Below are 13402 nucleotides of genomic sequence, written 5' to 3' on the forward strand. Positions count from 1 at the left end.
CCAGCCCTAATTCTCATTTGAAAGTCAATGAGACTTATGCTCCTAAGTCACTTAGGCACCTCTGAAAATTTGACGCTAATTTTGGGTAACAAGACCGGGGGGAAATAATTTTTTTTTTTTACTGTGTTGATTTTAAAGAAAATGTGATTATTTCATAAAGACTCATGTCTTATGAACAGTTTGAAAGGTATGCTTTTTAAAAAGTACTTCATTTTCTTTTCTCTTTCCTAGGCTTCAATTAAATTAATGTAATTGACGCCCCTGTAAAATGCTGGAAATGTGTAACTAGATTAGGTGGCTTTCTGAGCTGACCAAATATTACTTGTTTCTGTAGTCTTTAGAACCAAAGGTAGTGCTTTAGCCGCTTCTGTACGGTAAGTGTAAGGATTTCTTTTTTTAAACCCAGTAATCCTGTTTCCTTATGGACAGTTTTGAAAAATGTACTTTGGTGCCCAAATAAATAAATAAACAATGGAAATCTTGTGTGTCATTTGTTTATTGGCCAGCCATATGGAACAGTACAACGAACAGAACCTGTTAGCCTAGAACTTGCAAGTTCTTTCACAGCGCTCCGCTGATTGCTGTGCTCCAGCAAAAACGTGACAAAAAGCTGTATAGCCTTGAGCCAGTGAAGCACTTAAACACAGGCTAAACGTGAAGCATATGAGAAGTCCCAATGACTTTTATGGGACTACTCAGAAGCTTAATTATAAGCATGTGCTGAAGTACATTGCTGAATCAGGGCCTCAGGGCACAATTAAGGTTAAGTGCTATGTCTAATATTTCCTGGGGCAGCAGTATTTCAAGTCCACTTTTCACCTGCCATTTTCTAGCATAAAATAAAGTTGGGCTGTGGGCAGGGCATCGGAAAGAGTGAATAATCAGGTCTGCAGTGCTGGGGATGAGAAGAAAGATCTGCCTCAGTTCAGTGGAGGCAGGGAACAAGGATGTACAAGAAGACGTTAGAATGTTGCAGTCCAGATTTGTATCCAGGGACTTGGAGCATAAGCAAACCAAGCTTTAAAGCTTCCTCCTTCAGAACATTAATACTTATAAAGTGTGACTATCCCTCTGGTGGCACAGAACGCTAGTCTAAAATGCATATTTAATTTATGAGAGTAGCTAGAGTACGTGACTAGAATATCAGAGATATGCTGTTATGTGACTTCCACCACTCTTTCTGTTCCCTGATGCAGTGTTCAATTGAATGTGGCAGCGGAACCCAACAGAGAGAAGTCATTTGTATTAGAAAAACGGAAGGCAGTTTTGATGTGTTGAACCCTTATGAATGTTCGTTTTTGGAAAGACCTCCCAGCCAGCAGTCCTGCTACCTCAAACCCTGTGGGGCTAAGTGGTTTAATACAGAGTGGAGCACAGTAAGTCCTTTCTTCCTTTTCTATATTCATGCCAGATTGGTGCGTCTCTGACCATTTCCTTTGTATTTATATGAAAAACATCACATGGGGAATAATATTGACCTTGAAATGAGATTCATAGATTCATAGATTCTAGGACTGGAAGGGACCTCGAGAGGTCATCGAGTCCAGTCCCCTGCCCGCATGGCAGGACCAAATACTGTCTAGACCATCCCTGATAGACATTTATCTAACCTACTCTTAAATATCTCCAGAGATGGAGATTCCACAACCTCCCTAGGCAATTTATTCCAGTGTTTAACCACCCTGACAGTTAGGAACTTTTTCCTAATGTCCAACCTAGACCTCCCTTGCTGCAGTTTAAGCCCATTGCTTCTTGTTCTATCCTCAGAGGCTAAGGTGAACAAGTTTTCTCCCTCCTCCTTATGACACCCTTTTAGATACCTGAAAACTGCTATCATGTCCCCTCTCAGTCTTCTCTTTTCCAAACTAAACAAACCCAATTCTTTCAGCCTTCCTTCATAGGTCATGTTCTCAAGACCTTTAATCATTCTTGTTGCTCTTCTCTGGACCCTTTCCAATTTCTCCACATCTTTCTTGAAATGTGGTGCCCAGAACTGGACACAATACTCCATATTGTGACTTCATATTCTCTGCACGTGAATTATATTGTAAATAAAACCTGCTTTGTGCTGTCTCTGGGGGCAAAGCAGCTGGAAATCTTCCCTACAGGGACAGCCAAGGAGTCTCCCAACAGAAAGGAATCTCCAGGTAGTGTGGCTGACTCTGCATCACCCATGTCCCCCTCCATATAGGGGGCATGCTGAGGAAGAATGGAGCTCATGCTACTTCACCTGATCCTTGTCCCTATGAGGCCACTGCAGACAACATAATTTAGAGCAGTCTTTATGCTGCTCATGGCCCCCAGCTTGTCCATGATCAGGGGAGCAGAAAAATGGTGTAGAGCTTCCTCTGCACTCCCAGATCTCCTCAGCTGCAGTGAGGGTAAATTAATGTGGGATTTAGTTAATCAGATAAAAGAGAATGTACACATCTGAAATGCTATGGAGTCAAGCCAGATTCCTTTCTGTTGGGGGACTCTTCGGCTGCCCTGTAGGGAAGATTTCCAGCTGCTTTGCAACATTGACACAGCACGTTTTATTTACAATATAATTCATGTACAAAGAATATTAAGTTTCACTTCAAGGTCAGTAGTATTATCCATGGTACTGTAGGCCCATTGCTTAGGGCCATGCTCCTGGACTCATGCAAATACTTCAGAATTTCAACTTTATATTTTAAAAATTTGTCATGATTGTGAAAACTCAGTTGTAAGCAATACAGTGATTCTGCCTGAGTCTGGAGACAGCCTGAAAAAATAGCTTGGACTGTCCCATTCACCTTAATTGTTAGCTCTGAAATCCACTGCTTTGAGGGGTCCCACCAATACCATCCCAGCAGAGGACTCTGTGCTTGGGGGGTCCTTGTTGCTGTCACCTGGGTCTTGACTCTACTGGGGTGTTCTAGGCAGAGGTAACATTCCAGACATAGTCCTGTGTTTGGCAAAGTGGAGGCTGAGTCTTTCCTCCTCTGGGATAGACCCCAGCCTGCCTGAATAGAGGAAACTGTGGTCTGGGAAGTACATAGGCTCAGCCTGTCCGAAGAAGAATTGGTGAGTCCTTATGAGGTGAGGGTACTTATGAGTGAGAATCCAAGTTGGGATGGGGCTAGAGTGTGTGGGCCGGAGAGGAGGGGACACTTGGGCTGTGCAAGGACCCCAGATTGCCTGTTTAACTGGGAGACAGCAATCTGGCTTTATGTTGCCCTCCAAGGCTACGTCTACACTACCCGCCTGAATCGGCGGGTAGAAATCGATCTCTCGGGGATTGAATTATCGCGTCTCGTCGGGACGCGACAATCAATCCCAGAATCGACGCTTGTACTCCACCAGCGGAAGTAGGAGTAAGCGCCGTCGACGGGGGAGCCGCGGAGGTCGATGTGCCGCCGTCCTCACAGCGGGGTAAGTCGGCTCCGATACGTCAAATTCAGCTACGCTATTCGCATACCTGAATTTGCTTATCTTAAATCGACCCCCCCCCCCGTAGTGAGGACGTAGCGCAAATGAACAGTGAACCCCTATCCTCAGCACTGTGTCATTAAACTGGAAAAATGGAAACGGCTCTGCTGAGAATAGTCAGCTTTGTGTGACTGGTAAATCTGTGAATTAAAATGCCTGAGGAGTTTTATGAAATGGTCAGTCCATTCCAGAGTGGAACTGGCATTTGATCCCTAAGAAATAGCTAGAAAAATACTTCTGGCTAAATTCAGAAATCAGAAATAACTCAGCTTTAAATTCTTATTGACATTGATCTTACAGTGAAGTAGAAAGGAACTTATTTAACAGATATTAAATTAATGTCAGCGATTTTTCTATGACACTAGGTTAGAGATCTTACCACAGCTTTGCAGCAGCACAGCCGTCCATCACAATGTGGTGGTTTTGTGGTGTGTGATTGTGGTTTTAGCTGCCCATTTTAATCAATAATGCAACAATACTCCCTTCTGCAGCTGCTTATCAGAAAACTACCATTCTTCCAGCTGCTCTTTGATGGCATTTTTTCCTGATGTTTCTACAACAGAAAACAATTGCAGTAAAATTGATTAAATACGTTTTCAGTTGCAATTTAGTACAATCAAGAGTCTGTGAGGCTGACTTGTGTTAGTTTCCCCCCCCCACACACTAAAGAATATCCCCTTGTGACTGTGAATTTAAAATGATCCTGGGGCAATATTTATTCATGATATATGGTGTAACCCTGCAAGAAGCTGAACACCAGCAAATCCAATTTTAAATTAAAAGGGAGTAGAGATTTCTAATCAGGGTTTGGCTACCCAGGAAGTTATTCTGCAATAGCTATTCCTGATTAATTTCCTGTCTGGATGCTTTTATTCTGGAATAAAAGTATCTTTATTCAAGTGGATCAAACTAATTTGGATTAAGGCATTCTTATTCTGGGATAAGAGCGCTCACACAGGGAGTTAATCAGTAATAGCTATTCCATTTTAAATCCACACCCTATCTTAATCCAGATTAATTTATCTGTGTAGATAAGCCTTTTTTCATGTCTATCACTGTGGAATCTCCATTTTTTAAGATCGGGTCCATATTATTTAATGTTCTTCATTTGTTTAGGTTGTATACTATAAACTTATCAATAGGCTTAATAAATTAACGTTACTAATTATGGCTAATAAGGTTTTCTGATATTGTTGGGTTTCTTACGGCATGATCTAGCAAATCTTTCTATTTACCTCAGTGGGTACTAGTTGGACTCTTAGTATGGGCAATTTCCCTTATTTTCATCATGTAATGAATTTGCACTGTCACTTGTACAATGACTAGAAATTTTGGAGAGCCAGCTCAAGGATTGCCTAATACGATTTCTTGCTTCCCAGGAAAAATTGCAGAGCAATGTGTGTGCCACTTTCCCATATTGTCTGCCAAATGTGCAATGCAGTAGTCTCTAAATGTTCTGGAATATTCAGGATATATCAGGGAAATTCCCCACTGAGAGAAGAGCATGTCATTACTGTTGAGCTGAGTGAGACTTGCTGTGAGGATGTTTGTAAGCAGTATTGTAGCTTTACACTTGCTGCTGGGTATGAATAATCCAGGAAAGAAGGGCACCACCAGGGCAAGAGTGATTTGGAAAGGGTTTAAAAGTTTTTGAAGATTAGGATCTAAACCACTCAGCTACTGGTGGAATTGATAACAAACACATGCTGCAGCCCACTGGAGTTAATTTACCCGTTTTTATAAATGGAGATTATTTATGGAATTATTTTAACATAAAAAGAACTTGAATGGAACCTTCAAGGTGTGCACATACCATAGCTAAGTAAACATGTGATCTTCATATTGTCATTTTGTCTTGCCTCATCTCTGCAATTGTTTTTCTCACCCATCCATTTATGTAATAATTCCAGTAGTATGGTCCAGTACTGCAAAAAATAACTACAAGTGTAGTGCTCACAACTGTGAATGTTTCCATTGCAATCACTGTAGTTCCCCCACTAGTAGTAACTGTATTCATTAGTCAGTGTTGGCATGATCTGGTTATTTTGAACTTCTTCCATACTATGTCTTTATTTTTTTTTTTCTGCAAAGTGCCTATCCCAATTTGAGGCACTATACAAATAATAAATAACATCACCAGCATCATATCTCTCTCAAAAAGCATTTGGGAAATGTTGCAACTTATTTTCTAGTTTTGTGTATAATTTGAATACAATCCCAGTTTTCTATGCAATTAACGCAAAAGAAGGCTGCTTCCTAAACTGATATAACTTGGCATAGACACATTGACCTCAGAGAAGCTATATTGATTTACCCCAGTTGAAGATTTGGCCCACAAAATGTAAAGAGAACTAACATTCATGAAACCAATGTTTCAGAAAAACTACACCATGTTAGTAAAAAGTAATACTATCTGCAGGAATAATATCAGGAAAGAACATGCTGCTTATATCAGATTAAATAGAAATTCACTGTTTATAAGGTTGTTGGAAGGTATCAAATTCTATATAGTTCCAAGTGTTTGGAGGGTTTTTGTTTGTTGTTGTTTTTTGTCTGCTTGTTTGTTTTATTAGATTCCCAACTGACCACATCTAATAAAAGAGAGAGAGGGCATTTTCTGTCTAAACATTTTTTACACACAGACCAGTAATCCCTGACTATCATTGTATATGTGTGGGTTTGAATATGCCTTATGGGACAAAGAAAAGGGAGAAACCTTGCATTATGGCAATGTTTCAGGATGTTACCTGTAGTGACTTTCCACTAGTTATTTCACTGTGGATCAAGAGGTAGCACTTTTTCTTTCCTTCCTTTCTTAGTATGCAGTATGTTTCTGAATAATCCACGAAATCAGCATGAATGTAAAATTAAAATTTGGTACAGATGTTTTTCTTGCAACTAAGTCTGCATTGAAAAATGGCTATTAAGTATTTAGCATTGGAGAAGATTAAACAATGGATACATGCTGTACTTGGAAAATTAGTTCTGCAAAAATGGAAATGTTCTTACAACTGGACCTAATAATATTCTATTAATTAATCATGCATTTTGAATTATCCCCCAGTTCTTTGTATGAATCATGTTTCATTTGACTGCTGGGTGATGAGCAATGCCAATGAACTGTCCTTAGCATCTGTGTTTAGCCTGGGAAGCCTGAGTGGGCTTTTATTGGAGGTCCATTCCAGGGAAATGGGTGTAAATGATCAAAATCAAACTTGATAAATCCAGCTATCCTTTCAGTCCTTCAGCGACTAGATAAGACAGAATATAAAGCTATAGGGCCTGCTTACACCAGATATGAATTTGGCCATTTACAGCTGAGTATAATTATTGCAAATGATGAATTTTTTCTGTTACTAAGTGGTTTCATCCCTTAATGATATTACCCAGAGCATTAAGAAGTGCCTCTTTCCAGGATTATGGCTTCATTTAAAATTAAGGGACACTAAAGAATGATGGATGTGCTCCAGTTCCCAAAGCAATCTGATATTTACCATAAAACAGTCTACAACAGTTGGAACATCACTGAGAGTAGAGCTTACTGTGCAGAGAGTGCCATGTATCAACATTTTCCAAAGGAAGCGGGCCAGCTGATGTGCACCACTGCCACAAGTGACTTTGGTTTCATATATCTTCCCAACATAGCTCATCTTTGACAAAGTAGCTTATTAGAATTATGATTAAAAAAATCAACATTTGTCACGAAAATGAAAACCCAAAACTCCAGTATTTCCGCAGAAGGACATATGATGTGTTTGACGAGCACTTAGATGACATCTTATTAAATGCTGTAGTACACTCCTTTCCGTGGCCTTAAATCAAATCCAAAATGACAGTCCTCTGTGGGGAGAGCCCACAGATCCCTCATTTTGATTTTCTTTCTGCAAACCTTTAGTCAAGCGCCTTTGAAAGTAATATGATTCTAAATCCCTCCTGACATTTTTTCCCACATGACATTAAGGATAGAAATTGCTTTTTGTTTGTCCTCTTGCTTGCATTGCTCATTTATCTGGCCACACTTAGGGCATCAGAGGAAAGCAGAAAAGAAGGGGGAACACTTTAGCCACTTTCTTTCAGAGGCGGAAACAAAATAAAATAAAGCAGCTGAGCAGAATCCAGATTTCTCCCTGTAATTGTTTCAGGGGTGCTTCTCTGAAAACAAAAATGCATGTTTGGCTCTCAATAAAATCAACATAAATCCAGAGTAACTCAGCAGAAGTCAATCTAAAGTAAGACCCAGGTTCAAGTTTGTGCTCTGCCACAAACTTCCTGTGTGACTTTGGTCAAGCTGCTTAACCTCTCTGTGCCTCAGTTTCCCACGTGTACAATGGGGCTAATGATATTTCCCTACCTCACAAGGCTGAGGTTAAACAAATTAGCAACTGAGGTGCTTTCAGATGTTCCGATGAAACGCACTATATGAGAGTCAGGTATTATTCCTGTTGTTATTTTATGTCAGTGGAATTTCTTCAGATTTCTGTTGGTGTTGCTGGCAGCCAATTTTGGCCAAAGTGAATTTCCACTAATAAACCATGTGGCCCAAGTTTTCAAAAACAACCTTTAAATGCATTCCCACAAGCTCATGGACACAGTCATTTGCACCCACAAAAAGTACATTATGATTTTCTCTCTGATATTGTTACTGGTAGTAAGGGAAGTGTGCAGTTTATTATTATGAGATTTAAAGAGGGAGCTAAAAAATCTTTATGCGATTATTATCACTTAGAGCAGGAGGGAAGGATCAACCAGTGTTTAGGGCTCTATTATGGGATTTGAGAGACTCAGGGTATGTCTACACTACGAGAGTAGTTTGATTTTACTTAAATCGAATATGTGGAATCGATATTACAAAGTCGAACGTGTGTATCCACACTAAGGGCAGTAATTCGACTTTGTGAGTCCACACTAACGGGGCAAGCGTCGACATTGGAAGCGGTGCACTGTGGGCAGCTATCCCACAGTTCCCGCAGTCCCCGCTGCCCATTGGAATTCTGGGTCGAGCCCCCAATGCCTGCTGGGGGAAAAAATGTGTCGAGGGTGGTTTTGGGTAACTGTCGTCATCCAACCGTCACTCCCGCCCTTCCTCCCTGAAAGCGCCAGGGGGCAATCATTTCGCGCACTTTTCTGGTGAGTGACAGCGCGGACGCCACAGCACTGCGAGCATGGAGCCCGACGCGACCATCGCTGCAGTTATGGCCGTTGTCAACACCTCGCACCTTATCGTCCACCTTTTCCAGAGGCAGATGCTGAGAAATCGGGCGAGGAGGCTACAGCATCGCGGTGAGGACATGAAAGTCTGAGAGTGGCACAGACCTCTCGCAAAGCACGGGACCCCACGCCGTGAACATCATGGTGGCAATGGGTCATGTTGATGCTGTGGAACGGCGATTCTGGGCCCGGGAAACAAGCACGGACTGGTGGGACCGCATAGTGCTGCAGGTCTGGGATGAATCACAGTGGCTGCGAAACTTTCGGATGCGGAAGGGAGCTTTCCTGGAACTTTGTGAGCTGCTGTCCCCTGCCCTGAAGCGCAAGGACACCCGGATGCGAGCAGCCCTGACTGTCCAGAAGCGAGTGGCCATAACCCCCTGGAAGCTTGCAACGCCAGACAGCTACCGGTCAGTCGCGAACCACTTTGGCGTGGGCAAATCTACCGTGGGGGTTGCTGTGATGCAAGTAGCCAACGCAATCGTTGAGCTACTGCTGTCAAAGGTAGTGACCCTTGGAAACGTGCAGGTCATCATAGATGGCTTCGCCGCGATGGGATTCCCAAACTGCGGTGGGGCTATAGATGGAACTCACGTCCCTATCCTGGGACCGGACCACCAGGCCAGCCAGTACATTAACCGAAAGGGCTACTTTTCAATGGTGCTGCAAGCACTGGTGGACCATAGGGGACGTTTTACAAACATCAGCGTCGGATGGCCGGGCAAGGTTCATGATGCTCGTGTTTTCAGGAACTCTGGTCTGTTTAGACGGCTGCAGGAAGGTATTTACTTCCCGGACCACAAAATAACTCTTGGGGATGTGGAGATGCCTGTAGTCATCCTCGGGGACCCAGCCTACCCGCTAATGCCCTGGCTCATGAAGCCTTATACAGGCGCCCTGGACACTGAAAAAGAACTCTTCAACTACCGTCTGAGCAAGTGCAGAATGGTGGTGGAGTGTGCTTTTGGATGTCTCAAGGGGAGATGGAGAAGCTTACTGACTCGCTGTGATCTCAGCGAAACCAATATCCCCATTGTTATTGTAGCTTGCTGTGTGCTCCACAATCTCTGTGAGAGCAAGGGGGAGACCTTTTTGGCGGGGTGGGAGGTTGAGGCAAATAGCCTGGCTGCTGATTACGCCCAGCCAGACAGCCGTGCGATTAGAAGAGCCCAGTGGGACGCGCTATGCATCCGGGAGGCTTTGAAAGCTAGGTTCCTCAGTGAGCAGGGTAACTTGTGACTATTAACTTTGTTTAAAGAGAAGCTGAACCTGCCCCCTTTTCTTTACCCAGTTTATGTTGACTATCCTCTGCAGCTACATACCCCGTCCCCCCCCTTCCAACACACGTTTAAAAATAAAAAAAATGGAACTTTGTTAATGAACACCGTTTTCTTTATTACGGGTTTCGCGGTAAAGGGTTGAAACTGGGACGCAGACTGTGGTGGGGATCGGGCGTAGTGATGGAAAGAACGCATATAAACTCGAGGAATGACAGGCTCCTGCTCCTAGAGCGGTCAGCAGTGGTGGACTGGTTGTTTCAACGGAGCCTGCCACCCCTCCTTTTCGGGACTCTGTGTGTGGGGGCTATGTGACTTTGTGGCGGGGGAGGATGCTGCTGCGTGGCTCTGTGATCCAGGATAAGGACCGCTGCATAAGATCTCTAACCGCCCTCCCCCGCCACAAATTCACATAGCCCCACCCCCACACAGAACATGAAAACCACCTCCCAGACTGACCAGGGTGCCTAGTGACTGCAATGTGTGTGTGACCTGCTGCTGAACATGCCCCCCTGTCTGTACCCTGGTAAAGGTGACTGTCCTGTCCAATTACCAACCCCCTTCCCCCCCCTTCAAACACACTGTCCTCTAAAAGAACATGATGGAAACAGTAATTAACAGAAACGTATTTTTTATTAGCAACTAAACAGTTAGGGGATGAAACTGGGCGGGGGCTTGGGTGAGGCAGGAAGGAAAGGACTTATCAAATTTTGGGGAATGAGAGCCTTCTGTTACTTGAGCAGTCTGCAGGGGTGGAGTGACAGTTTTCACGGCCCCTGCCGCCCCTCCTTCTTGGGACTTTGGGTGAGGGGGGTATGGGACTTTGTGGCGGGGGAGGGCGGTTAGAGATAGACTGCAGCGGGGCTCTGTCCTCCTGCCTCCGGTCCTGCAGAACATCCACAAGGCGCTGGAGCGTGTCCGTTTGCTCCCTCATTAGTCCAAGCAGCGTTTGAGTCGCCTGCTGGTCTTCCTGACGCCACCTCTCCTCCCGTTCAATGTGTGATCGATGGATTTGCAACATGTTCTCCCTCCACTGGGTCTGCTGGGCCGCCTCGGCTCGGGAGCAGCCCATAAGTTCTGAGAAAAATGTCGTCCCGTGTCCTTTTCTTTCTCCGCATAATCTGCGCCAGCCTCTGGGAGGGGGATGCCAGGGTAGGTCGGGAGAGAGTCGCAGCTGTGGGATGGGAAAAAGGGAGTGAATTCCTCACAAAGATAATTTTTTGTGAACAATGAACATAGTCTTTCTCTGTGAACAAGACCATGCACAGCACCTATCACATGCGCACTCAGGACAAGGTCGAATTTTCGGCCTTCGAATTCAGTGCCTGGGGTCTTGCACTGGAGATCAGACAGGCGGGGCAGGACAGCGGAATTCGGGTAGCAGGCTGACATGGTAAGCCGTAGACTTTTGGCTGCTTAAAACTTAAATTATAGCAGTGCCCTCCTTTCACGTTCAAAGCAATGCTCCTAGCGTTGGCCAGTTCCTGCTGCCGGCAATCCGGCAAGCATGAACTCTGCCCCTGTCCCACCCCCTCGCGGCTGTCCCCGGGAAAGATCCCTGTATGCTGCCCCTCTCCCGCCTCCACCGCGTGGCTGTAAACCGCCGGTTACAGTTCTGTAAAGGAACAGGCAAGCAGTCCCAACAGTAACATTCCCCTAATTCTAAGCAGGTCACCATGAGCGACCTCACTCTGCTGAGGATTTCTGGGACAGAGAAAGACCGCATGCTGCGTGAAAGCTAGCAAAAAACAGGGCCGTATGCCGCCATGCTCTGCAAGGCAATGATCCCAGAGTACTTGATGATAGCCTGGCGTGGAAAAATTTCCTACCACGGAGGACACAATAAGGCCTCTCTCCCCAGGAACCTCATGCAAAGGCTTTCCAATTACCTCCAGGAGAGTTTCGTGGAGATGTCCCATGAGGATTTCAGCTCTATCCCCGGACATATAGACCTTCTTTTCCAGTAGCTGCACTGGCAAGGACTAAAAAGTAGAGCGCCTAGGGCAAACTAATCATGATAAACCGGACATTGTTAGATTATTTTGCAGTAGTTGCACTGCCAAGGACTAAAATGTGAAGCGCCTAGGGCAAACTAATCATGAAAAACCCATTGTTAATATTGTTAATATTCCTGTTCTGTTCAAAATAAATGTTTACATGTTTTAAACACTTACTGACTGATCCTTCCCCTGATTCTGGGTCCGGGTTAACGCCTGGGGACGGTTGGTAGGGGATCTCTGTGAGGGTGATGAAGAGATCCTGGCTGTCGGGGAAATCAGCGTTGTAAGCGCTGTTGACTGCTTCGTCGTCCTCATCTCCTTCCTCATCTTCCCCGTCCGCTAACATCTCCGAGGAACCGGCCGTCGACAATATCCCATCCTCAGAGTCCACGGTCAGTGGTGGGGTAGTGGTGGCGGCCGCACCTAGAATGGAATGCAGTGCCTCGTAGAAACGGCATGTCTGGGGCTGGGATCCGGAGCGTCCGTTTGCCTCTTTGGTCTTCTGGTAGCCTTGTCTCAGCTCCTTGATTTTCACACGGCAATGCGTTGCATCCCGGCTGTATCCTCTCTCTGTCATGGCTTTTGAGATCTTCTCGTAGATCTTTGCGTTCCGTCTTTTCGAGCGCAGCTCCGAAAGCACGGACTCATCGCCCCACACAGCGATCAGATCCAAGACTTCCCGATCAGTCCAGGCTGGGGCCCTCTTTCTATTCTGGGATTGCATGGTCACCTCTGCTGGAGAGCTCTGCATCGTTGCCAGTGCTGATGAGCTCGCCACGATGTCCAAACAGGAAATGATATTCAAACTGCCCAGACAGGAAAAGGAATTCAAATTTTCCTGGGGCTTTTCCTGTGTGGCTGGTCAGAGCATCCGAGCTCGGACTGCTGTCCAGAGCGTCAACAGAGTGGTGCACTGTGGGATAGCTCCCGGAGCTATTAGCGTTGATTTCCATCCACACCTACCCTAATTCAACATGGCCATGTCGAATTTAGCGCTACTCCCCTCGTTGGGGAGGAGTACAGAAATCGAATTTAAGAGACCTCTATGTCGAACTAAATAGCTTCGTTGTGTGGACAGGTGCAGGGTTAATTCGATTTAACGCTGCTAAATTCGACATAACCTCCTAGTGTAGACCAGGCCTCAGATTCATATCCCTGCTTTGCCACAGACTTCCTATGGACCCTAGGCAAGTTATTCGTGTCTCTATGACTGAGTTCCCCATCTGCAAACTGGGGATACTTCTCTACATCACAGGGTATTGTGAAAATAAATACATTAAAGACTGTGGAACACTCAGACAGTATAATAATGGGGGTCATATGAGATAGGCGGCTGTGGTACTAGCAGATCAGACAGCAGGTTTTAAATGACTGACTGATATTCACAGGAAGGCACATCATTATGTAAAATCTTTTGGTGACAATGACTGATGTCATGATGGTAACAACTATTTTTGTAATGGT

General features: G+C 44.7%; 1 protein-coding gene across 2 annotated transcripts in view; it reads left to right on the forward strand.

The window, feature by feature from the left end:
- Positions 1 to 13402, forward strand: part of THSD4 (thrombospondin type 1 domain containing 4) — a 598412-nt gene that overhangs the window by 575883 nt on the left and 9127 nt on the right. For both annotated transcript variants that reach the window (XM_065412285.1, XM_065412286.1), the window contains one exon: positions 1197 to 1376. In XM_065412285.1, the coding sequence (XP_065268357.1) occupies positions 1197 to 1376 (180 nt within the window). The remainder of the gene's footprint in view (positions 1 to 1196; positions 1377 to 13402) is intronic.

Source organism: Emys orbicularis, chromosome 10 (genome assembly GCF_028017835.1).
Source record: "Emys orbicularis isolate rEmyOrb1 chromosome 10, rEmyOrb1.hap1, whole genome shotgun sequence".
NCBI lineage: Eukaryota > Metazoa > Chordata > Testudines > Emydidae > Emys > Emys orbicularis.